Source organism: Chelonoidis abingdonii, chromosome 3 (genome assembly GCF_003597395.2).
Source record: "Chelonoidis abingdonii isolate Lonesome George chromosome 3, CheloAbing_2.0, whole genome shotgun sequence".
In the NCBI taxonomy this organism is placed as follows: Eukaryota; Metazoa; Chordata; order Testudines; family Testudinidae; genus Chelonoidis; species Chelonoidis abingdonii.
This window is the reverse complement of record NC_133771.1, coordinates 1,160,364-1,183,901: the sequence shown is the minus strand read 5'-3', so window position 1 is coordinate 1,183,901 and position 23,538 is coordinate 1,160,364. Positions and strand designations below refer to the sequence as shown.

General features: G+C 66.4%; 1 protein-coding gene across 1 annotated transcript in view; it reads left to right on the top strand.

Moving 5' to 3' along the window:
* CAD (carbamoyl-phosphate synthetase 2, aspartate transcarbamylase, and dihydroorotase) overlaps positions 1-21,853 on the top strand; it is a 37,810-nt gene extending 15,957 nt beyond the window's left edge. Inside the window, exons 10-44 of the mRNA XM_075063514.1 lie at positions 395-526; positions 843-1,076; positions 1,581-1,802; positions 2,504-2,692; positions 3,179-3,303; positions 3,807-3,940; positions 4,211-4,323; positions 4,423-4,673; positions 5,251-5,497; positions 5,584-5,682; positions 5,934-6,158; positions 6,711-6,893; positions 7,427-7,645; positions 7,989-8,156; positions 8,236-8,418; positions 9,613-9,717; positions 10,413-10,661; positions 11,018-11,099; positions 11,738-11,904; positions 12,349-12,513; positions 13,151-13,282; positions 14,657-14,858; positions 15,455-15,645; positions 16,120-16,260; positions 16,410-16,505; positions 16,793-16,934; positions 17,682-17,726; positions 18,207-18,361; positions 18,479-18,553; positions 18,838-19,050; positions 19,549-19,674; positions 19,890-20,045; positions 20,123-20,224; positions 20,700-20,794; positions 20,893-21,853. Of these exons, the coding sequence (XP_074919615.1) occupies positions 395-526; positions 843-1,076; positions 1,581-1,802; positions 2,504-2,692; positions 3,179-3,303; positions 3,807-3,940; positions 4,211-4,323; positions 4,423-4,673; positions 5,251-5,497; positions 5,584-5,682; positions 5,934-6,158; positions 6,711-6,893; positions 7,427-7,645; positions 7,989-8,156; positions 8,236-8,418; positions 9,613-9,717; positions 10,413-10,661; positions 11,018-11,099; positions 11,738-11,904; positions 12,349-12,513; positions 13,151-13,282; positions 14,657-14,858; positions 15,455-15,645; positions 16,120-16,260; positions 16,410-16,505; positions 16,793-16,934; positions 17,682-17,726; positions 18,207-18,361; positions 18,479-18,553; positions 18,838-19,050; positions 19,549-19,674; positions 19,890-20,045; positions 20,123-20,224; positions 20,700-20,794; positions 20,893-20,995 (5,466 nt within the window). The 3' untranslated portion in view covers positions 20,996-21,853. The remainder of the gene's footprint in view (positions 1-394; positions 527-842; positions 1,077-1,580; positions 1,803-2,503; positions 2,693-3,178; positions 3,304-3,806; positions 3,941-4,210; positions 4,324-4,422; positions 4,674-5,250; positions 5,498-5,583; positions 5,683-5,933; positions 6,159-6,710; positions 6,894-7,426; positions 7,646-7,988; positions 8,157-8,235; positions 8,419-9,612; positions 9,718-10,412; positions 10,662-11,017; positions 11,100-11,737; positions 11,905-12,348; positions 12,514-13,150; positions 13,283-14,656; positions 14,859-15,454; positions 15,646-16,119; positions 16,261-16,409; positions 16,506-16,792; positions 16,935-17,681; positions 17,727-18,206; positions 18,362-18,478; positions 18,554-18,837; positions 19,051-19,548; positions 19,675-19,889; positions 20,046-20,122; positions 20,225-20,699; positions 20,795-20,892) is intronic.
* The last annotated feature ends 1,685 nt before the right edge of the window (positions 21,854-23,538 follow it).

Below are 23,538 nucleotides of genomic sequence, written 5' to 3'. Positions count from 1 at the left end.
CCGCGCCAGCCCCTGCCCCCCTTAGAGCACCACGCTGCCCGAAGCCTCGCCCCCCTCTGAGCACTGTGCCAGCCCCTGCCCCCCTAGTGCCATGCCACCGAACCAAAAAACTCACCCTCCAGCACTGCCCCGACGAACCAAAACAAAAACAAACCCAAAAACCCGAGCGGCGCCCTGGCCCAAGGTGCCACCCCAAGCACGTGCTTGGTCGGCTGGTGCGTGGGGCCGGCCCTGCGAGGGGGATACGGCGGAAGAGGGTAGTGGAGGGATACGAGGGTTGGGAAGAGGCAGAGGGGTTTGAGCAGAGGGTTGGGTGAAGGGGCAGAGGGTGGCGGAGGGATACGGGGGAGGGCACTATGGGCTGTCATGGTGCTCCCCCCTCCCTCCCCACCAGGCCATCAAGGCGCTGAAGGAGGAGAACATCCAGACGGTGCTGATCAACCCCAACATCGCCACGGTGCAGACCTCCAAGGGGCTGGCCGACAAGGTGTACTTCCTGCCCCTCACGCCGGAGTACGTCACGCAGGTGAGCCCCAGCCTGGGGAGGGGGCCATGGGGGGACCTGTGCACTGGCCTGGAGCTGATGGGAGCCGTCCTGTGGGATGCAGGGTGTGGCCAGGAGTCCAGGGCTCCCTGAAAACCACTTGGCAAACTGCCCGTGAGGAGCTGCCCCAGGGGCAGGGGGAGGATCCTGGCTCTGGGCCGGCCCCCCAGCCCCTCCCCTGGGTTGGGGGGAATCCGGGCTCTGGGCCGGCCCCCGAGTCACAGCCCCTCCCCTGAGGGCTGGAGGGGATCCTGGCTCTGGGCTGGCCCCTGAGTCACAGCCCCTCCCTTGCGCCCAGGTGATAAAGAACGAGCGGCCGGATGGCATCTTGCTGACCTTCGGGGGCCAGACGGCACTGAACTGTGGGGTGGCGCTGACCCAGGGTGGGGTGCTGGCCCGGTACCGAGTGCGAGTGCTGGGCACGCCCATGGCCTCCATCGAGATGACGGAGGATCGCAAGGTCTTTGTGGAGAAGATGGAGGAGATCGACGAGCATGTGGCCCCCAGCGAGGCGGCCTCCTCCCTGGAGCAGGTATTGGCAGGGGCAGGCGGGGCGGACAATGGGGGTCCCCTCCCTGGAACAGGTACAAGGTGGGGGCCTGGACAATGAGGAGCCCCGCCCTGGAGGGGCGGTTGTTGGGGATCCCCAGGATCCCTGCTGTGCTCCAGCTTTCAGACAGTCCCTCAGTGAGGCAGCCCTCCTGGGGGTCCCCCTGTCCCTTCGGAGCTGGCGCAACAACATCTCTGAGCCCCTGGGATACTGCCTCACCCCGTGAGCTCTGCCTAGTGAGTCCAGCTGCCCTTCCCAGCACTTCCCCCTGCTCCCCCTCCCCCCTGCAGCACTGCCTCTACCCTCACTGCTCCCCCACTGCCTCCACTGTCTCCCCCATAGCACAGCCCCCTCTGCTCCCCCAGCCCCTTGCAGTGCCGCCTCTGTTCTCTGCTGCCCCTTGCTCCCCCACAGTGCAGCGCTAGTCCTGCTGCCCGGCCCCGAGCCTCACTCGGCCCCTCTGACTCCTTGGTCTGGTCCTGGCAGGCTCAGGCCGCGGCCTCGAGGCTGGGCTACCCAGTGCTGGTGCGCTCAGCCTATGCCCTCGGGGGCCTGGGCTCCGGCTTCGCCAACAGCCGGGAGGAGCTGACGGCGCTGGTGAGCCAGGCCTTTGCGCACACCTCCCAGGTGCTGGTGGACAAGTCCCTGAAGGGCTGGAAGGAGATCGAGTACGAGGTGGTGCGCGATGCCTACGACAACTGCATCACCGTAAGAAGGGGCGCGGGGGCACCCGGGCAGGGGGATCTGCCGTGGGGAGGGAGTTGGGTGGTGGGCAGGGTGGGGGGGCACATGGGCAGGGGAGCTGCGGAGGGGAGGGAGTTGAGTGGGCACCTGGGACAGTGGGAGTTGGAGAGTGCCTAGGGAAGGGGGCGGATGGGGTGGGGGGGCACCCAGGGCAGGGGGAACCAGGGGAGGGGATTGCTCTAGGGAGGGGCAGGCTGGTGAGCTGGGCTGGGTGTAGGGTGCAAGAGGAAGGGGCCCCATCCCCATTGGGCTCCCCGGCCTCATGCGTGTGCTGGGGGCTGGGTATCTGCCAGCTCCGGCGCCCCCAGGAGGCTGGATGGGAGTTGCGTGCTGGCCTGGGGCCTGGCTCTGACTCCAGTCCCCAGCCTGTCCTGGGGGTGGGGGAGGAACTGGCATGTCCCTAATGTGCCCAGTGGGGGCCCCTGGGCTGGGGAGCCTGCTCCGCCCCTTGCAGTGCCCCCCATGCCCAGCGTGCTGGGGCTGTGGGCATCAGAGGGAGGCAGAGTCCCGAGACTGCACTCGGCTGCTCCCACGTCACAGCCTGTTGAGAGCAGCCTGGGGCTGGGACCCAGCGTCTCTGCGCCAGTCTAGGCTGGGCTGGGGCAGCTGGGTGGCTTCCCTCCCCGCAGCGAGGGGCAGTGGGGTGAAACGCTTCCCCCTGGCAGGTCTGTAACATGGAGAACCTGGACCCGCTGGGCATTCACACAGGCGAGTCCATCGTGGTGGCTCCCAGCCAGACGCTGAACGACCGGGAGTACAACATGCTGCGCCACACGGCCATCAAAGTGGTCCGGCACCTGGGCATCGTGGGCGAGTGCAACATCCAGTATGCGCTGAACCCTGAATCGGAGCAGGTGAGAGCTGGCCAGCGGGCCCCAGGCTGCATCGCATAGGGCCCAGGACTCTGGGACAGCCCCAGCCTGCTGCTCCTGCACCGCTCCGGGCCGTTCCAGCGAGCACTGGCAGAGCACCGCGGCGTCCCTGGCCCGGCCTGCTGCCCCTGCACCGCTCCGGGCCGTTCCAGCGAGCGCTGGCAGGGCACCGCGGCGTCCCTGGCCCAGCTCTGTGCCAGGAGCAGTGAAAACTTCCTAAAAGTGGGGGCATCAGTGCCTGAACTGAGGCCTTGCCCCCAGGCTGCCCCTTCCCCCAGGGCCCTGCCCACTGCTTGCTCCTCTCCATCCTTTCTCCCATCACTGCTCCTTGCTGGTAAAAAGTGGCATTGCCCCCGCTCCCGCCCTTGTCCAGCGCCCCTGCTCTGTGCCTCTGCCTGGCCCCGGAGCTGGAGGAGCCGGGGTCTGGGCAGCTGTAGCAGCATCCTGTGCCCTTCTCTTTGCCCGCAGTATTACATCATCGAGGTAAACGCCCGGCTCTCACGGAGCTCCGCCCTGGCCAGCAAGGCAACCGGCTACCCGCTGGCCTACGTGGCAGCTAAACTAGCTCTGGGCATCCCCCTGCCCGTCCTCAGGTAATGGCTTTGGGGTGGGGCCCGGGGGCCGATGTCTCCTGGCCGGTGTGGCACAGAATCCAGAAGGCTCCTGGCCTGTGGGGTGGGTGCTGCTCACACGGCCTGCGAGCAGGGCGGCAGCCGGGCCATGAGCCACTGTGGCCAGGCCTCCTCGGGCCAGTCTTCCTCAGGTGGTGCTGGGAAGGTGAGACAGGCAGCGGGGGACACTCCTCAGGGAGTCACTGCCCCTTCCAGATCATGCCCCCCCTAAAGCCCCGGGCTGGTAAGTTCCCTCTCCTGGGGCTTTGGCCAGTCCAGCTTCGGATGGGACCAGACATTGGGCTGCCCCCGCTGCCCATCTCGTCTCGCTGGAGAGTCATCCTGGCTCCTGGGCTCAGCTGCCCCGCTCCTCCCCGCCCTTCCCCCAGTGAGGCCTCCGTCTCCTTTGCCCCCTCCTGGGTGGCCCCTGGGGTGCCTGCTGGTGGGGGCTGGGTGCTGAACCTGCTCTGTCCCCTAACCCCCAGGAACTCCGTCACCAACTCCACCACGGCCAACTTTGAGCCCAGCCTGGATTACTGCGTGGTGAAGATCCCGCGCTGGGACCTCAGCAAGTTCCTGCGGGTCAGCACCAAGATCGGCAGCTCCATGAAGAGTGTGGGTGCGTGCCACAGCAGCCCCTGCCACATCTGGACTACTGCGCTTCTCGATCTGGCCAGAGGCACCTGGGACCCCACACCCTGACCCAGGGCGGCTCCCCCCGGCCTTTCCGACTTAGGCTGTGCAGAGGGGGCGTCCCTCCCTTCCCGACGTGGGGCAGCTCTCTGGGGGCTGCCCCCTCGCAGAGGCCAAGCCCTGGCCAGCCCCAGCATAGCGCCTGCCTCCCCAAGACTGGCCCTGGCCGCTCACTGTGTCCCCTCTCCTCCCGCAGGGGAGGTCATGGCCATCGGGCGGAACTTCGAGGAGGCCTTCCAGAAGGCGCTGCGCATGGTGGATGAGAACTGCGTAGGCTTTGACCACACCGTGAAGCCAGCCTCCGACGTGGTGAGTGGGGGGGTCAATGGGGGGCTCTGCGGGGCATGGAGCACGAAGTCCAGGCTGGGGTCTCTCCCGGATCCTGGCTGAGCTGCTCCCTCCCGGCAGGAGCTGGAGACGCCCACTGACAAACGGATCTTCGTGCTGGCGGCCGCCCTGCGAGCCGGCTACCCCATTGAGCGGCTCTACGAGCTGACCAAGATCGACCGCTGGTTCCTGCACAAGATGAAGAACATCACGGACCACGCGGTGCGGCTGGAGTCCTACCGCGAGGGGCAGAGCTCCATGCCCCCCGATGTGCTCAAGAAAGCCAAGCAGCTGGGTTTCTCCGACAAGCAAGTGGCCTTGGCCGTGCTCAGGTAATGCCCGGTGTGGGGCTGGGGGAGTCAGCCGGGGACGGGGCGTGATGGCGACATCCAGCAGCTGCTTCTCTGAGTGGGACGGAGCTGATAGCTCCCAGCATGCACTGCAGCCTGATTGGCAGGATCAGCTGAGCATGCCAGGTGGCCAGTCAAAATGGGACCTGTATAGTGTCTGGTCCGATGTTCTGACTGGACACCAAAAGTCCAGTTACCGGTGGTGCTGGGTCATCAACCTGCACCAGCCCCTGCCTCAGGCTGCAGCTCCTGTCCCAGGTCAGGAGCAGAGGGAGCCCAGCTGCTGGGGCGGAGTGGGGTGGAGTGTGGAAGAAGGGGGAAGGGAGAGAGCAGTAGGGAGTGAGGAGGGGGACGGCCTGGAGGGGAGTGAGTGGGGGTGGGGCCGGAGGGGGAGAGTAGGGTTCGGGCAGGAGGGGAGATAGCGTGGGGCAGGACTCCTGCTGCAGCATCCAATGTTCAGAAAGGAGAAAGTTGTTGCCCCGGATGTGCTGGCGAGGCGCAGCCGTGGGTGCGGGGGGCGGGGTGTCTCTCCCTGCTCTCAGCCCTGCCCTCCCTGCAGCACAGAGCTGGCTGTGAGGAAGATGCGGCACGATCTGAAGATCCTGCCCGTGGTGAAGCAGATCGACACGGTGGCGGCAGAGTGGCCGGCGCAGACCAACTACCTGTACCTGACGTACAATGGGACGGAGCACGACCTGGCCTTCCGCGAGCCCCACGTCATGGTGATCGGCTCCGGGGTCTACCGCATCGGCAGCAGCGTGGAGTTCGACTGGTGCGCCGTGGGCTGCATCCAGGAGCTGCGCAAGGTCAGCGGGCAGGGCGGGGCGGGCTGGCCAGGGCTCCCCGTGCCCTCACGCTGGTCTCCCTGGCTCAGGGCTCCCCTCTTTTGCAGATGGGCTACAAGACCATCATGGTGAACTACAACCCGGAGACCGTGAGCACTGACTACGACATGTGCGACCGCCTCTACTTCGATGAGATATCCTTCGAGGTGAGCCTGCCGGGGCGCTCGGGCTGGGGGACAGGCGGGGCCCAGGTGGCCAGGGGAAGTGGCCCTGATGCCTTTGCTGGCTGGGCTGCCATGCAGTGGGGGGCAGGCCCATGCCGCTGGGGGAAGGAGGGGGGCATGCAGCCGAGAGGGGCCCGTCTGGCTGGGTGCCTGTGCCATCGCGGGCCTGTGCCCTTGTGGGGGCCTGGCCCGGCTCCCTGCCCGCCGGCTGGACTGTCCCCTGGCCCCGGCAGGTGGTGATGGATATCTACGAGCTGGAGAGCCCCGAGGGCGTGATCCTGTCCATGGGGGGGCAGCTGCCCAACAACATCGCCATGGCACTGCACCGGCAGCAGTGCCGCATCCTGGGCACCTCCCCTGAGGCCATCGACTCAGCTGAGAACCGGTTCAAGTTCTCCCGCCTGCTGGACACCATCGGCATCAGCCAGCCCCTCTGGAAGGAGCTGTCCGACATGGAGGTGAGTGGGGCTGTGGGGCAGGGGGATGCTGCCCCCTCCCTGTGTGTTGTGGGAGGGGCTGCAGGTCTCCTCTCCATGTGTGCTGTGGGGCGGGGGAGGTGCAGTGGAGCCCCTGTGTGTGTGTTGTGGGGTGAGCAGGGGAGGGGCTGCCAAGTGCCCCCTGCATGTGCCATGGGGAGGGAATGGGTTACTTGCCTCGAGTATGCCGTGGGGCAGGGGAGGGTTGCCCGGCCCAGCTCCCCCAGGGCGTGCCGTGGGGCAAGGGAGGAGTTGCCCAGCCCAGGTGTGCCCCCCTTCCTCCCCCCCCCGTGCATGCCACGGGGCAGGGGTGGGTTGCTGGTTCCAGCTCCCCTCTGGGCGGGCCGTGGGACGGGGGAGGGGTTGCCTGGCCTGGCTCCCCTCCGGGCGGGCTGTGGGGCAGGGGAGGGGTTTGGGCGGACCGGCTCCCCCCCGGGCATGCCATGGGGCAGGGGGCGGGTTGCCCGGCCCGGCTCCCCCCCGGGCATGCCATGGGGCGGGGGCGGGTTGCCCAGCCTGTCTCTCTGCCCGCAGTCGGCCAAGCAGTTCTGCTGCAAGGTGGGCTACCCGTGCGTGGTGCGCCCCTCCTACGTGCTGAGCGGGGCCGCCATGAACGTGGCCTACTCCGACAGCGACCTGGAGAAGTTCCTGTGCAGCGCCGTGGCCGTGTCCAAGGAGCAGCCCGTCGTCATTTCCAAGTTCATCCAGGAGGCCAAGGTCAGTGCGGGCCTGGCTCTGTGGGGGGGTCGGCCACAGGGGCCACTTCCTGGCAGCTGCTGGCAGAGCTTCGCTCGGGGGCCTGGGGGACCCTGAACACCCCCACCTCTCTGCCGGGGCCCGGCCCCAGGTCACACTGGCGGAGACGCCTGACTCTCCGCGGCTCCAGCCTGGGCAGGCTGCCTGTCTGGTGCTTCATGCTGCGGGGGCTGGATAGTGCCTGAAGGGGTGGGGTCGGGTCAGGCGCTGCCTGGCAGATGGGGGTCACTTAGGTTTCAAGTGGGGGAGGGCAGGCAGGTGCTGTGTGTGTGGGGGGAGGGGTACTGGCGGCGGGGGGTCAGGCAGGGGCTGGGTGGGGGTAGTGGTACCGGCAGGCAGGGGCTGGGTTGGGGCACACTCTGGTATGGTCTGTGCACTGGGGGGTTGGAGTGGGGAGGGCAGTACCAGCAGGGAGAGCGGGCGGAGGGGGTGCACCCTGGTACAGTGGGGGCTGGGAGCGCTCAGGGGTCCGGTCCGTTACCCCCCCCCCACAGGAGATCGACGTGGACGCTGTGGCTTGCGACGGTGCAGTGGTGGCCATCGCCATCTCAGAGCATGTGGAGAACGCGGGCGTGCACTCAGGGGATGCCACACTGGTGACGCCGCCCCAGGACATCACACCCAAGACCCTGGAGCGGATCCAGGCCATTGTTCATGCCATCGGGCAGGAGCTGCTGGTCACGGGGCCTTTCAACCTACAGCTCATTGCCAAGGTACCGCCATGGGGCAGCAGGATCCGGGGAGCAGTCAGCCTCAATGCCCTGAGTCATGGGGGGAGGGGCTAGGGGGCCCCTTCCCCTGCTGACAGCTTTGGGCTGTGCAGCGTCTCCTGCAACCGGCCCACATCTCCTCCAGGCCAGAGTTGAGAGTGGGAGCAGCATGCATTGGCCACCCTGGGAAGACAGGACACTGGGCTAGAGGGGCCTTTGCTGTGACCCAGCGTGGCCGTTCTGATCACGGAGGATAGGTCTATGGGGCTGCTAGCCAGGCTGGGCAGGGCGGGTTCGGGTCTCCAGGCGCCAGGATGGGTCACCCCACACTCCTGTCTGTCTGCAGGACGACCAGCTGAAGGTGATCGAGTGCAACGTGCGCGTCTCCCGCTCCTTCCCCTTCGTCTCCAAGACACTGGGGGTGGACATGGTGGCCCTGGCCACCCAGGTGATCATGGGCGAGGAGGTGGAGTCGGTGGGGCTGATGACAGGCACTGGGGTCGTCGGAGTCAAGGTGAGCATTTGGGCAGAGGTGGATGCAGTGAGCATGGCTGTCTGGCTTGCTGAGCCCCTCTTGCGCTCTGCACCCCTAGGTTCCCCAGTTCTCCTTCTCACGGCTGGCGGGGGCAGACGTGGTGCTGGGCGTGGAGATGACCAGCACAGGCGAGGTGGCCTGCTTTGGGGAAAACCGCTGTGAGGCCTACCTGAAAGCCATGCTGAGCACCGGTTTTAAGATCCCCAAGAAGAACATCCTGCTGACCATCGGCAGCTACAAGGTGAGGGCGGGGCGGGGCCCCGGCACATGCTCAGAGATGCTGGATGTAAAGGTTAAATCCTCGCGCTGAATGGCTGCAATGCACCTCCACTTCGTCTCAGAATCCAGAACACTCATGCAGCAGCCAAAAGTAGCGGGAGACGAAGCAGGCTGCCCCTGAGGCAGGGAGGCCTAACCCCTGCAGCTTGCTCTAGGCTGGCTCCTCACAAACTGACGTGGTCCAGGTCCTTTGTCACACTGGTGATAGGCAGGCACCTCTGTCATGGACCCCCAGGGCCGGGCTAGGCCCCAGCCTGGGAACAGTCTCGGGGGGGGGGGAGGGGGAGGGGGGCCTGCAGTGATCCAGACCCCCCAGGGTCTCACTCTTCCCCCAGGGTGAGCCACGTGGCCTCCCCTCCTCCTGACACGGCCCCTGGGGCTGCAGCCACCCTGGGAGCTCCGGGCAGCGAGTCTGGGACAGACCCTGGGAGAGATGTGTACAATCTGGGGAAGCAGCACCCCCTCCCCCCCCCCCGGCATCTGCGGGGACACCCAGCCAGCGCGGACAGACAGGGGTGTATCCACGGCCTGGCACACGGCCCAGGCAGCCCTTGGGGAGCCCAGAGAAGTGACGGTTACACCCCAGCCCAGCTGCAGTGACCCCTGTGGTTCAAGCTCTGTCCCCCTGTCTGTCCGATCTCCTGTCAGACTCCCAGGGTCCCCCCGACTGCTCCCCACAGCCCACACTTTACCCGGCCCCCCCAGGCCTTTATTCCCGAGCCAGGGGAAGTGGCTCGTTTCCCTGCGGAGAGGCAAGACCACATCTCTCTGGGTTGCTGGTCGCCAGGTGTCCACGTCCCGGCTGTGGGATCTGCCCTTGTCTTCTCGAGAGCTGCATGGAGATGGGAGCTAAGGGCCCAGACCGCCAGGCACCATCCACACCTGTGTCTTCGCCTGCCCCAGAGCCCCCAGACCTCCCACCCGCGGGGGAACAATGCCGCACACAGGGGAAACTGAGGCATGTACAGGACTCAAAAAAGCATGTCTAACAATTCCCACTGTGTCCCAACCCTCTAGGCTGCGAGCAGGCCCAGAAATCCCTGCTCCTAGTGACAGCTCAGTCCAGCGGGGCCATGCAGGTGGAGGGGTCTTGGGGCAAGGGGGTGCTGGGCTGCCCAGGCCTGGCCTGCTCTGACCCTTCTGGTGGCTGTTGCAGAACAAGAGCGAGCTGCTGCCTACAGTGCGCACGCTGGAGAGCCTGGGCTACAACCTGTATGCCAGCCTGGGCACTGCCGACTTCTACACCGAGCACGGCGTCCAGGTGCCGGGCCGTGGGGGGAGTGGGGAGGGCTGCACGACCAGTGCCTGGGTGACTAGTGCGGGGTAACTCCCCTTCCATGCTGGGTCCTGGGAGCAGGGTCACCATTCCCTTGTCTCCCGGTCTGCCCCGGAGTGAGGAAACCCCCTGCCCTGCCCCCTGTCTGTGCTGGGTCCCGGGAGCAGGGCCACTCCTCTGCCCTGCCATCCATCCCTGGGTCCCTGAAGCTAGAAACCGCCTGCCCTGTCCCCTGTCTGTGCTGGGTCCCGGGAGCAGGGCCACTCCTCTGCCCTGCCATCCATCCCTGGGTCCCTGAAGCTAGAAACGGCCTGCCCTGTCCCCTGTCTGTGCTGGGTCCCGGGAGCAGGGCCACTCCTCTGCCCTGCCATCCATCCCTGGGTCCCTGGAGCTAGAAACCGCCTGCCCTGTCCCCTGTCTGTGCTGGGCCCCGGGAGCAGAGCCACTCCTCTGCCCCGCCATCCATCCCTGGGTCCCTGGAGCTAGAAACGGCCTGCCCTGTCCCCTGTCTGTGCTGGGCCCCGGGAGCAGGGCCACTCCTCTGCTGCCCCCATCCATCCCTGGGTCCCTGGAGCAAGGAACCTCCCAACCCCAGTCTGTGCTGGCCCCGGGAGCAGGGCCACCCCTGCCCCGGTTCATGGCCAGGTCACGGCAGTGGGGCTCTGGTTCCCGCCGGGCAGGTGATGGCTGTGGACTGGCACTTTGAGGAGGCGGATGGCAGCGAGGCCGGGGCCAAGGAGACGCAGCGCAGTATCATGGACTACTTGGCCGAGAACCACTTTGAGCTGGTCATTAACCTCTCCATGCGCAACGCCGGGGGGCGCCGGCTCTCGTCCTTCGTCACCAAGGGCTACCGCACCCGGCGCCTGGCCGTCGACTACTCCGTGCCCCTCATCATCGACATCAAGTGCACCAAGCTCTTCGTGGAGGTGGCATGGGGGGTGGCTAGCTGGGCGGGGGTGTGGGGGGACGGGCTAGGTGGGGGCAAGGACTGACCAGGTGGGGAGTGGTGTGGCTGCTGGTGAGGGGCTGCCTGGCTGTTGGGGGTGTGAGGGGGCTGGTCAGGTGGGGGCACAACACTGGTGGGGGGAGGCTGCCTGTTGTGGCGGCTCTGGAGAGGCACTGATTGTCCAGATGGGTGTGTCCTGGCCCCAGGGGGCTGTGGGGCTCTGGGCCCTGGGGAAATGGCAGCTGGGGGGGAAGCCCAGCCCCAGAGCTAGCTGCCCTGTCCCTGCCCCCCTTGGCTGGGTCTCCCCTCTCCCCAGCTGAACTGCCTCCCCCGCAGGCCCTGGGCCAGATCGGGACGGCCCCCCCGCTGAAGATGCATGTGGATTGTATGACCTCCCAGAAGCTCATCCGTCTGCCAGGTACTAGGGGCTCCCAGCAAGAGGAGGGGGCGGCTGGGGGCTCTTCCCCTGGCAGGGAAGCAGTGGGGAGGGGCAGGAGCGTGTGTGCATGGTCCTCCCCCACCACCACCACAGGGATCCCAGGGTAAATCCGGGTGGGGTGGGGAGGTGTCTGCGCCCCCCCCAGTCAGTGAGAGTCCCTGGCCTGAAGCAGGCCCTGTGGGTCGCGGACTGGGCCCCGCCTATCGGCTCTGGCAGATTCGGGCCCGTCCTGCCCTGGGGTGCAGCTGCGTGGCCTGACTGGTGTTGCCATGGAGTCCCGTGCGCTGCTCGGCCTCCTGGGATCCCCACCGCGTCCCTGCGCCATGGAGTGGAGGCTCAAAGCTGGCCAGGCTCGGGCTGCCCATGGACATCGTTCCCTAGGGTGGTGTAAGGCACCCCGGGTACCAGGCATTCTGGTACTTGCAGGATGGCGTGAAACCCCCCTCCCCTCTGGCGTGACCCCCAGCGTACGGTGTGTGCGAGGGGCAACCATACCGGCCAGCGGACAAAGCCGCGAGAAGCAGGACTGTCCAGCTTCACGCTGCCCCCTGGGCCTGCCCTCCTCGAGTCCTGAGGCCAACGGCCCCTGCTCTGACCCCTCTCCCCCACCCCCCCAGGGCTGATCGACGTGCACGTGCACATGCGGGAACCGGGCAGTACCCACAAGGAGGACTTCGCCTCGGGCACAGCGGCCGCCCTGGCGGGTGGCGTCACCATGGTGTGTGCCATGCCCAACACCCACCCCGCTGTTGTTGATGCCAGCTCCTTTGCCCTGGTGCAGAAGGTGAATGCCCTTGTCCCCCCCCTCTCCCGAGCTGCTGTGCAGAGACCTCCCCTTGACAGCCCCCTCAGACCCCCTGAGCTGCCGTGAAGAGACCCCCCCGCGGCCAGTCCCCTGAGGTGCTGCGCAGGGGCCCCCCTGAGGTGCCACACAGAGTCCCCTCAACACCCCAGCCCACGCACCCTCCCTGCCCTGGCAGGTGCCACTCAGAGACACTCCTGGGCACAGAGCTGGCAGCACCAGGCATTGCTCCAGGCTGGCCTCAGCCCCCTGGGGAATGTTGTATGGGCAGTGTGGGCCCTGCAGCTGCTGGAGGATCTGGGGATGGTGCCTGTGCTGGGGGGCCCTGTGGGGGGGGAGCTCCAGGCTCGGGGGGCCAATCCACACGCTGGCCCAGGCCCGGCTTGGCACCCCATCGTGAGCCTGTCTGAGCCTGTCTCCCTGCAGCTGGCGGAGGCGGGCGCACGCTGTGACTTCGCCCTGTACCTGGGGGCTGCGTCGGACAACGCCGGCTCCCTGGGCCCCGTGGCTGGCACAGCCGCCGGGCTCAAGATGTACCTGAACGACACCTTCTCCGAGCTCAAGATAGACAACGTCTCGCTGTGGATGGAGGTAGGTCCTGCGGGAAGGGCTGGGGGGTCCAGCCCCATTCCTGGTGCCAGCAGCACAGCGCCCACTGGGGGCTGAGGACCCAGCCTGCCCTCTGCATCTGCAGCGGGGATGCCCTCCTCCCCCAGCCTGCATTGCAGCCGCTGTCCGTCTGTCCTGTCCCCATGTGCTGTGTTCTGCCCCCTCAAACTTTCCCCACCAGTGCCCTTTCAGTCTGTCCTGTCTCCCCTCCCCTCCCCTCCCCTCCCCCAAGTCCTGTGCTCTGCCCCCGATCCTCCTCCAGCACCGCTGTCCATCTGTCCTGTCCCCCACATGTCCTGTGCTCTGCCCCCAGCCTCCTCCAGCACCGCTGTCCGTCCGTCTTGTCCCCCCCCCCAATACTGTGATCTGCCCCCCCAATCCTCCCCCAGCACTTCTGTCCGGTCTGTACTGTCCGTCCCCCACCCCTTGCCCACATGCTGTGCTTTGCCCCCTCAAACCCTCCCCCCCATGCCCTGCAGTCTGTCCTGCCCCCCCCACATGCTGTGCTCTCCCCCCTCAAACCCTCCCCCCCATGCCCTGCCAGTCTGTCCTGTTCCCGTCTCCGTCCCCATCCCCGGTACAACTGTCGGTTCCCCCCAGCACTGCTCTCTCCTCCCAGCACTTCGAGCAGTGGCCGAGGCATCTGCCCATCGTGGCGCACGCGGAGAAGCAGACAGTGGCGGCGATTCTCATGGTGGCCCAGCTGTACCAGCGCCCCGTGCACATCTGCCACGTGGCACGCAAGGAGGAGGTGGGGCGACCTGGCTCTGGGCTGGAGAGCTGCGATTGTCTGTCTGTAGGCAGGGCGGAAGGCAGTGTCGTCCTCGGGGCCGGGGGGTGCATGGGAGTCAGGGGGTGTGCTGGGGGGCCAGGAGAGGTTCTAGGAAAAGGCCGGGTTGGGCAGTGGTAGGTCTTAGCAGCGCAATGAACCTCAGTGTGAATTGACTTTTGTGAGCTCCCAGAAAACCCCCCACCCCCAACCTGCCCCATGGCCCCTCATCTGCCCTGCAAAGCCTCGGATGTGTACCTGCCGCGTTCCTGTGCCGGCGCCTGCCACAGGCTTGGCAGTCCGCTCCCAGTGGCTGCAGGGACTCGACAGCGAGCCAGGGCTGGGGTTGGGTGGTATTTCCACGCCTTGTGTCCTTGTGTAGCCCGGCCTGGGGAAAGCCTCAGAGAGCTCTGGTGCTGGCTGGGCGGGTCACCTAGCGACTCCCAGCTCGCTGCAGAGATGCTGGGCCCCACTGGGAACCACCGAAACCTTTTGTGTGTTAATGTGGGAATGACAAACGCAGCGGGCATAGGCCATGGGGGGTGGGTTCTCCTCTTGGCCTGGGCCCTGTGGGGTGGGGGGGTGTCACGGACTCACAGGACTCGTGCTTTCTCTAGGCTTCGTGTGGCCCCAGGAGTAACCCCCCAGCCCTGCACCTCCTGGGACCGTACCTCTGAGCCCCCAGCACGCCTGGCTCTGCCATGGGCCCCCTCAGGGAGCCCCCACCCAAGGGAGCAATGTGTCCTCCCCCCACCTGCAGGGACTCTCAGCCAGGGTAACACAGGAGCCCAGTCCAGGCAGTTCTCAGGCCTGGCCAGTGTCAGCCCAGAACATCCAGGTCTTTCTTGCAACCATGGGGCTCTGGCTGCTCTCCCCTCCTGCCAGCTGAGCCCACTATATCCCCTCCCCCAACAGCTCCTCCCCTGTCCTTTGTTTTCCCTCCCAGGCAAACAGACCCAGACTGCCTGAGTCTCCTTTGGTCCCCCACCCCACTCCAACCAGCTGGGCAGGTCCCTGGGCCCCTCTCTCCTCAGCCCATTGTTCTCCCACTGGCCAGAACCACCTGGCTCCCATGCTGCCCTGGGTCACCAGTCACTGGGTCCCCAGGCTCCAGGCTGTGTCTGGGGTCCCGGCTGCTAGGCAAGGTCACACCTGGTCTTCTGCAAGCCCCCCCCCTCCCCGCTTCCACCCCTTCATGACACATGTGCAGCACACAGGGAAACTGAGGCATGAACCGTGTTCATGCAAAACACTAAGAAAATCCCCAACTTGGTTGCAGGGAGGATGGGGGAGGGGGATCTGGGATGGGAGGGTTGGGATGGGGGACGGTGTCTCACCCTCAGCCTGGTCCTGCAGATCCTGATCATCAAGGCCGCCAAGCAGAAGGGCATCCAGGTGACGTGTGAGGTGGCACCGCACCACCTCTTCCTGTGCCAGGACGACATTGGACGCATCGGGGAGGGGCGCGCGCAGGTACGGCCCATGCTGGGCACCCGTGAGGACCTGGAGGCGCTGTGGGAGAACATGGACACCATCGACTGTTTCGCCACAGACCACGGTGAGGGGGTCCGTTCTAGAGTGCCGGGGCACCAGCTGGAGTGTCCTGGCACCCGTGGGACCTGGGATCCAGGGCCTGTCCCCGGCTCCAGGACAGGCATTGGTTGGGGCAGGGATTGGGACATGGGGCCTTTCCCCGGTCTGGGGCGCTGGCTCCCATCCTGCCCCAGGGCAGGGGACTGGCTTGGGGGTGGGGAATGGGGCACAGGGCCTGTCCCCGCTCTGGGGCACCGGCTCCCATCTGGCCCCAGGGCAGGGGACTGGCTGGCTGGGGGTGGGGGGGGAGGGGCGAGGAACGAGACATGGAGCCTGTCCCCGTTTGAGGGGTGAGTAATGGGATCCGGCACCTTGGGCCAATACCAAGTGAGTCTGTTGGTCCCTCCCAGCTGATGCTGAGGGAGCTGGTGGACGTCTGGGCAGAGGCCTGGCTGGCCTCTTGCTCCAGGCCGGGCGCTGGGGGGAGCTGGCCCTGCAGGGGGTTCACACGTGCAGTGAGGGCGTGGGGCTTGCCCTGGGTTCCTCAGCCTCACCTCATGGAACCCTCCCTGGTGGGGGAGATGGGGCAGGGCCCCCTGAGCACCTCCTTTGTGCCCGTAGCTCCCCACACGGTGGAGGAGAAGCAAGGGAAGGAGCCACCCCCGGGCTACCCCGGCCTGGAGACCATGCTGCCCCTGCTGCTGACGGCCGTCTCCGAGGGGCGCCTCGCCATCGAGGATGTGGTCAAGCGCCTCTATGAGAACCCTCGCAAGATCTTCTCCCTGCCCGCACAGGACGACACCTACATCGAGGTGGGTGTGTGTGTGTGTGCCCAATGGGGGGTCGCGCCCCATGGGAACGGCGCTGGCCTGGGCTCAGGTGGAGCTAAGAAGCAATGGCTGGGCCCTGCCGAACAGCTGCCAGACGTGAGCACCCAGCTGGAGCCTGGGCCTGGCCTGGTGCTGCTGCCACCTGCCCTGCCCCATCTGTCCTCCTGGGCCTGGCCCCAAAGCGCTGCCTGCCCACCCTGGGCCCAGCCCCACCCTGAACAGCTGCCAGACATGAGAGCCCAGCTCCACTGCCTGCTTGGCCCCCACCCTGTTGCCCTCTCGGGCCCTGCCTCACCACCCGCCCTCCTAGGCCTGTCCCCAATGCGCTGCCCTCCCTGGGCCCAGCCCCACCCCAACGAGCTGCCAGCCAGAGGCCAGACCCAACTCTGATGTGCCACCCACTGTCCCTGGGCCTGCTCCCAACCCCAGCCTGACCCAGCTCTGTCCCCTGGCCAGGTGGACCTGGAGCACGAGTGGATCGTCCCCAGCCACATGGCCTTCAGCAAGTGCCAGTGGACGCCGTTTGAGGGCATGAAGGTGAAGGGGACGGTGCGGAGGGTGATCCTGCGTGGGGAGGTTGCCTACATCGATGGGCAGGTAAGGGCTGCGGGGTGGGGGGGCACCTCGGGGGTGACCTGAGACACTGGGCTGTGCTGCTGGGGTGTGGGGGGCAAGTCCCCCAAGACCTCCCCCCCATCTCAGCCCGGGCCTTGGCTCCTTCCCCACTTATTGTCTGTGTCCTGCAGGTGCTGGTTCCCCCTGGCTACGGCCAGGACGTGAGGAAATGGCCCACAGGGGCAGTGACTGTGCCGCCTCCTGCCCCAGCCAAGGAGACTCTGAAGGTACCGGGGCGGGGGGCTGCCAGGCTGTCACTCACATCTCCCTGTGCCGGGGAGGAGCCTGCTGGTGCCCTGATCCTGCCTGCATGGTGATGGGCTTGGGCTTGGAATGGGGGGATGGAATAGTCAGGGTGCTGGGAGGAAGCAGCATGTGGGATTGGGTGGTCTGGCAGTGTGGGGGGAGGTGTGGGGGTGCGGGGGGTGGTGGGACGCAGGGCGGTGCCGGAGGGCATTTCCCATGCCCAGTGCCAGCAGTGCTGACCCCTCCTCACCATCCCATGGCGTTGCAGACCCCCGAGCGCCCCCGGCACACGGTGCAGAGCGAGATCCTGCGTAGCCGAGCGTCCAGCCCCCGGCGAGCAGGGCCCGTGGGAGATGGGCGCTTCCACCTGCCGCCCCGCATCCACCGGGCCTCAGACCCCGGCCTGCCAGGTGAGGCACATGTGGGGCTGGAGCAGCGGGGCCAGGCGCTTCCCCGGCCCCAGGGCTCTGGCTGGGCACAGGGTTGAGGCCCCTGTGCGAATTCAGCTGGGGGCTCATCCCAGCCCCTCCCCTGGAGCCACATGGAATGTGCTGGGGCGAGGCCTGCCCAAAGTGACCTGAGCAGCAGCCAATGAGTGTGCGTGTCGCCCCTCACCCCAGCCCCAGGGTGTCCTTGGGAGGGGGGATGGGCTCAGAGCTTCAGTGCCCCCCAGTGCCACCTGCTCATACTGAAACTCCCATTCCTGCCCCCCACCCTCTCACAGGATCCAGGCCTCCGTACTGGTGACCCGGGGGGAGGTGGCAGAGATGGGGCAGTTTGTTGTGCCTACGTCCCTGACTGAGCTCTGCCCCCAGCACCTCCCGGACTCACCTCCCCTGGGCAGCGAGGGGGGTCGCTCAGCCCTGTACCAGCACTCTCCTCCCGTGCCGGCCCCCTGTGCGGGTGTCCTGCTGGGTGTGGGGCCAGCCCCCTAGCTCCCTCCCCCGGCACCGTGTCCCGCATGGAGCCAGCTGGGCCAGAGCACGCAGGCCTCAGCGTCTCCAGGGCGCCCATCCCATCCCATCCCATCGCCCTCCCGCTGCCTAGAGAAGGGTGGGGCCCCAGGGTGCCCGGGAGCCTCCCCAGGGGCCGGATGGTGCAGCGCCCGCAGCCACCGTGTCTAACCTTGTTGTGTGTTCCCACACGCCTGTCGCCAGCCGAGGACGTGAGAGAAAAGGCCACCAAGAAGGCCACCGAGCCAGGTTTGTCCCATCCCACGTGGGGTCTGGGGACCGAGGTCCAGGGAGGTGGTGCTAGGCTGGGGCCCCTAGGGCCAGGGAGAGATGGTCTGAACCATCTACCCAGGGGCCTGCGTGGTTCGCCAGATGCTGCTCTCTGGGGGCAAGGGCAGCTGTTGCTGTCCCCAGGAATGTGCTTCCGGGGGTTGCAAAGCCCCCTCCCCCACACCAGGCTGCGGGCTGGTTGGTGACTGTCCCATCAGTGGCTGTGCATGGAGCTCACCACTGGCTTGCCCCCCCGGGTCGGGGCCACCCCCTGGCTTGGCCCCAGGAGCTGGGCAGGTGGGAGTTGCGGGCCATGCTCTGGGTTGGGGGTGGGAGGGTGAGCGCTGGGCTGTGACATGGGGCAGGGGTAGGGGGCTGAGCCTCCCCTCCTGCCACGCGTCTGATGGGATGTCTCCCTCCTGCCCCGGTGCTCGCTGATGCCTGCGCTTGGTGCTTTAGATCTGGCTGTGACCCAGGACAGCTGCTGCTACCCGCCGGGGCTGCTGCCCAGACAGACGTCCCCCCCGAGCGCGCCCCACCCGCAGACCTCCCCCCTGCTGCACCCCCTCGTCGGGCAGCATGTCCTCTCCGTCAAGCAGTTCACCAAGGAGCAGGTACTGTGCAGGGGAGGGCGGCTGGGGGCTCTCCCCGGGGAGTACAGGCTGGGGGAGGAGGGAGGGCCTGGGGTGGGGAATGCATGTGGACCCCGGCTGAATGCTGTCTTGTTCCAGATGTCCCACCTCTTCAACGTAGCGCACAACCTGCGCATGCTGGTGCAGAAGGAGCGGAGCCTGGACATCCTCAAGGTGAGCCAGCCAGGCCGGCCGGGATCTGGCCAGGGCTGGAAAAGCGGGGCCGGATCGGGGTGGGTGCTGTGGGGGACGTTGTGATTGGGGCCCTGCCATGAGAGGGGCTGGGGTGGAGGTTTGGGACCTTTCTGCAGGGGAGCTAGGGGGATTGGGGCCCTGCCATGGAAGGGGCTGGGGGGGATTGGAGCCCTGCCGTGGAGGGGGATGAGGAGGGATTGGGGCCCTGCTGGGGAGGGGGGGATCAGGGCCTCGCCATGCTCACGGTCTCCCCTCCCCTGCAGGGGAAGGTCATGGCCTCCATGTTCTACGAGGTGAGCACCAGGACCAGCAGCTCCTTCGCGGCGGCCATGTACCGCCTGGGGGGCTCCGTCCTGGCCTTCTGCGAGTCCACATCCTCAGCCCAGAAGGGCGAGTCCCTGGCCGACTCGGTGCAGACCATGTGCTGCTATGCGGATGTGCTGGTGCTGCGCCACCCCCAGCCGGGGGCTGTGGAGGTGAGGGGCCAGGCCAATCCCCATCCCCCAGGGAAGCAGGGGCCAGCAAGGGAGGTAGTGGGGGGGATGGGTTGTGGCTGGGCATAAGCTCCCCCTTTTCCCCCCCCGCTGAGTCCCATAGAGTGGGAGGGAGATGAGCTACCTGTGCCTAGCCCCGGGCATAGGGGGATGGGCTGCGGCCACGCTGGGCCCCGTGGATCAGGGGCCAGGAGGGAGGGGCTGTGGCTGTGCTCGGCCCTGTGGATCGGGGACGTGCAGCAGTTGCGGCCGTGCTGGGCCCCGTGGATCGGGGGCGAGGGGGGAGTTTGTGGCCACGCTCGGCTCTGTGGATCCGGGGCAGGGGGGTGGGTTGCGGCCATGCTGGGCCCCCTGGGTCGGTGGCAGGGGCGGGGGGGTTGTGGCTGCGCTGGGCCCTGTGGATTGGGGGCATGGGGGGATGGGCTATGGCCGCGCTCGCCGCCCCCCCCCCCCCATGCCCAGCCCGTGTGTCGTTTGCAGCTGGCTGCCAAGCACTGCCGGAAGCCAGTGATCAACGCCGGGGATGGCGTCGGGGAGCACCCCACGCAGGCCCTGCTGGACATCTTCACCATCCGCGAGGAGCTCGGCACCGTTAACGGCATGACGGTAAGGGGGCCGGGCCGGGTGCCCGCACACTGCCAGGTCTCCCTGACTCCAGGGCCCCAGGCTGGGGGCTCAGGCCTCTGTGGGTGGGAGGAAGGGGGGTTTGCTGCGCTGGGTCTCGGCTCTGGCCCCCCTGGCCCCAGACCTCCCCTCAGGAGTCCCGTGCAGCCATGCGAGCGCTGCCCCCTGTTGACCGGGCTCCGGCTGTCTCTCCCCAGATCACCATGGTGGGGGACCTGAAGCACGGGCGCACGGTGCACTCGCTGGCCTGTCTCCTGACGCAGTATCGCGTCAGCCTGCGCTACGTCACACCCCGCGACCTCCGCATGCCCGCCGACATCATCCACTTCGTCGCCTCCAAGGGCATCAAGCAGGTGAGCCCACCCCCACAGTGCCCCTGCCCCTACAGTGCCCCCGCCCCTGCCCCGCGCTAACGCCCTGCCCTCCCCAGGAGGAGTTTGACAGCCTCGAGGAGGCTCTCCCTGACACGGACGTGCTGTACGTCACCCGCATCCAGAAGGAGCGATTCGACTCCGTGCAGGAGTACGAGGCGGTGAGTGTCGGTGCTGCCCCGCGGGGCCTGCGAGCTGCGTCTTGGGGCTGCTCTGGCCCTGGGCAGGGGCTTGGCTGTGGGAGCCTTGCTGTGCCTCTAGGTCCCTTCACTGCTGCCTAGGGGATTGCAAAGGATGGAACGGGGTGACTGTGCCCCGGGGGTGACTGGGTGGGGGGTGACCAGGTGCACGGGGCAGTGGGGTGACCAGGTGGGGGGGCATGGCAAGGCCCATGGACCCCAGGGGCAGTGGGTGAGCAGGTGGGGGGAGGGTGTGGCACCTGGACCCTGGGGGCAGTGGGGTGACCAAGCCGGGGGGTGCGGCACCTGGATACCGGGGCCAGTGGGGTGACCAGGCCGGGGGGTATGGCACCTGGATCCTGGGGCCAGTGGGGTGACCAGGTGGCGGGTCCCAGGAGCAGTGATGCCTGTGGTCCTGCCCATGCTTGGGCTGCTAACAGCCTCTCCCCCCGGCCAGTGCTTCGGGCAGTTCATCCTCACCCCGCACATCATGACCAGAGCCAAGAAGAGGATGGTGGTCATGCACCCGCTGCCTCGCGTCAATGAGATCAGGTGAGGGGCACTGGGCTGGGGGCTGTGGCTCCGGGGTTCCTTCCCTCTGGCGGGGGGGCTCCCCAGTGCCTAGCAGTGACTCTCCCCTTGCTCCCTAGTGTGGAGGTGGACTCGGACCCCCGGGCAGCCTACTTCCGTCAGGCTGAGAACGGCATGTACATCCGGATGGCACTGCTGGCCACGGTGCTCGGCAGGTACTAGGCCCCCCTGCCTGAGCAATGCCAACTGTGGCAGGAACCCCTGTGCTCCAGCCCTGGTTAGCGATGGACGGACCCACGGACGAACCCAGCTCCTTCCCCCCAGCGTGTGACAGGGACTGCGCTGAGCAAGGCCTCCCGCCGACCTAGGGGGCTGGGGCAGGGCAGCAGGCAGGGCCATGCCAGCTGGTTGGTTGAGGCTCAGAATGGGTCATACTTTTATCATTCCGGGGCAGATCAGCCTGCATATGCTGTGGGGAGGGAGTGATATGGGGTGCCCTGCCCCTAAAGGGTGCTCTATCCCCTTCCCCGACTCTGGAGCTCACAAACTCCTTGGTATCGGGGTTGGGGTGGCACCTGCTGGCTTCCCTGGGTACCCCTCCTCCTCCAGCCGGGGTCCGGGGCTGGCTCCCTGCGGCAGCTGGTAGTGGAGCCCAGGCTGTTCCCCGGCCCTCCTGGGCCACGGTTCATTGTGACGGTTCCTAGCCCACCCCCAGCAGCTTCTCCCTTCCCAGCACGGGCATGTCCTCTGGCTCCAGCTACCCCCAGCCTCCTCTGCCCCCCGAGGCTGTGGCTCCCCAGTCACAGGGCTCAGGGGGCTCTTTTCCCCAGGACTCCCTCCCCCTTTCCTCCACTTGCTGACCAGCCCCCGTCTCTTGTAGCGGGAGTTTGGTCCCCCTCAAGCCGTGTCCCTGGGAGAGAGTCTGGCCTTGAGCACAGTGAGGGGCAGAGCACGTTCTGCCCTGGGCCCTGCTGGCCCCATGGGAAGGGAGGGCAAGCGGCATCTGTTCAGCGACTTTTCTATACCCACCACTGTGAACTGAAGGGCTTTCCTTGGGTTTAATAAACTGAGCTGGATGCAGCCATTGCCCATGTGGTCTGTGCGGAGGAGCCGGTGGGCCAGGCCAGCCGCTGCTGGGTGGTGCTCGAACGCTGCAGCCTGCCCTGCTCGGCCTCAGTGAGTTTGTGCTGCAGCCAGCTCCGGCCAAGAAAAGGCGCTTGCAGGAATGCAGCCAGGAAACTCCTGTTCCAGCCCCTGGGGCGAATGCAGCGAATCCGCCGCATGCAATGGCATAGGGCAGGGTACTGTTTAGTCACAGAGGGATGGACGGAGAATAGCAGCGGGGTGTGTCACGGAGTCACCAGGCAGTGCTCTGGAACTGCTCCCCACCAAGCTAGGCAGGACTTTGGGGAGCCTCCTTTCCCTCGGAGCAGCCTTGTTCAGGGCAAGAAGCTCACACGGCTTCACCTCCTGGGTCTCTCCTTGGAGCATTCAGCATCCTCTGCCCCTCCGTGCGCTTCCCACAGCGAGCCCGTCCCAGCGGGGTCCTGCACCCCCACTTTGCAGTCAGATGTGACTCTCAGCCAGCCAGTAACACAGAGGTTTATTCAATGACAGGAACAGGGTCTAAAACAGAGCTTGTAGATACAGCGAACCGGACCCCTCGGCCGGGTCCATTCTGGGCAGTGAGCCAGACCCCCACGTCTGCACTTCACTCCTCGTCCTCAGCCACCTCGACTCCAACCCCCCAGTCCCTCCTCTCTGCTCAGTTCCTTTCCCGGGCCAGGAGGTCACCTGATCCCTTTGTCTTCAACACCTTCAGCTGGCACCTTTGCAGAGGGGGGCCCAGGCCATCAGTTGCTAGGAGACTGAGGGTCAGGCATTTAGGTGCACTGACCCTTTGCTCTGCAGCAATCACACACCCTTTTTCCACCACCTAGATATTAAGAACTGCCTAGGGGACACTGAGGCACCAACACAATATTCAGAGCAAACATTAAGAACATTCCCAGTTCGTCACATCTCTCCCCCCTTCGAGACCGAACTGAGCCAAGTCACTCCAGCCAGTGACCTGGGGAAGTTCGGAGCCACCAACGTTCCCATGGATGCCCCAACATCTCTCCCATTCCTCGGTGTGAGTTACACCAGGACGGTCCAGTCTCACGCCCTCCCTTAGGTCGGGTGTGCTTGATGGCACTTGCAGGCCGCATGTGGGAAGGTTTATGCGCCTTGTACTTTTTGCCACCCCAATACCCCTGGGGTTCAAACTGGGACAGGGTCTTCTTCCAGCACTCTGTCTGCGATTTGGGCTCTCTTGGTTAAGAGCCCCCATCTTGGCCTTGGCCAGCTCTGGGCTTGGTCAGCCGCTTCCCACCTTGTGTCCCAGGTACAACACCTCTGCCGTCTCCACCTTACACTTTCCAGCTTTTACCATCAGTCCCACCTCCTTGAGGCAGCCCAGCCCCCTCTTTACCTGGGACACCTGTTCCTCCCAGGTCTGGCTAAAGATGCACGTTTATCTGTGTTTGCCAGAGCCAAGTTCTCCATCCCCCTCTGCTTGTCTAGAATCTCCCCAGGCCTAGTCATGGGGTCAGCATCGGATGCTGTGATGGCTTTAAGCTTCTGATAGCCCCCACAAAACGAGATCATCCTGTCTACCTTGGGGATCAGCCCCACGGGTGAGGCCCATGGTCTGTAAAACAGCTGGATCCCATCTAAAGCCAGCATGTCCTTGACCTCTCTCTCCAGGATCTGGGTTGCTTTCC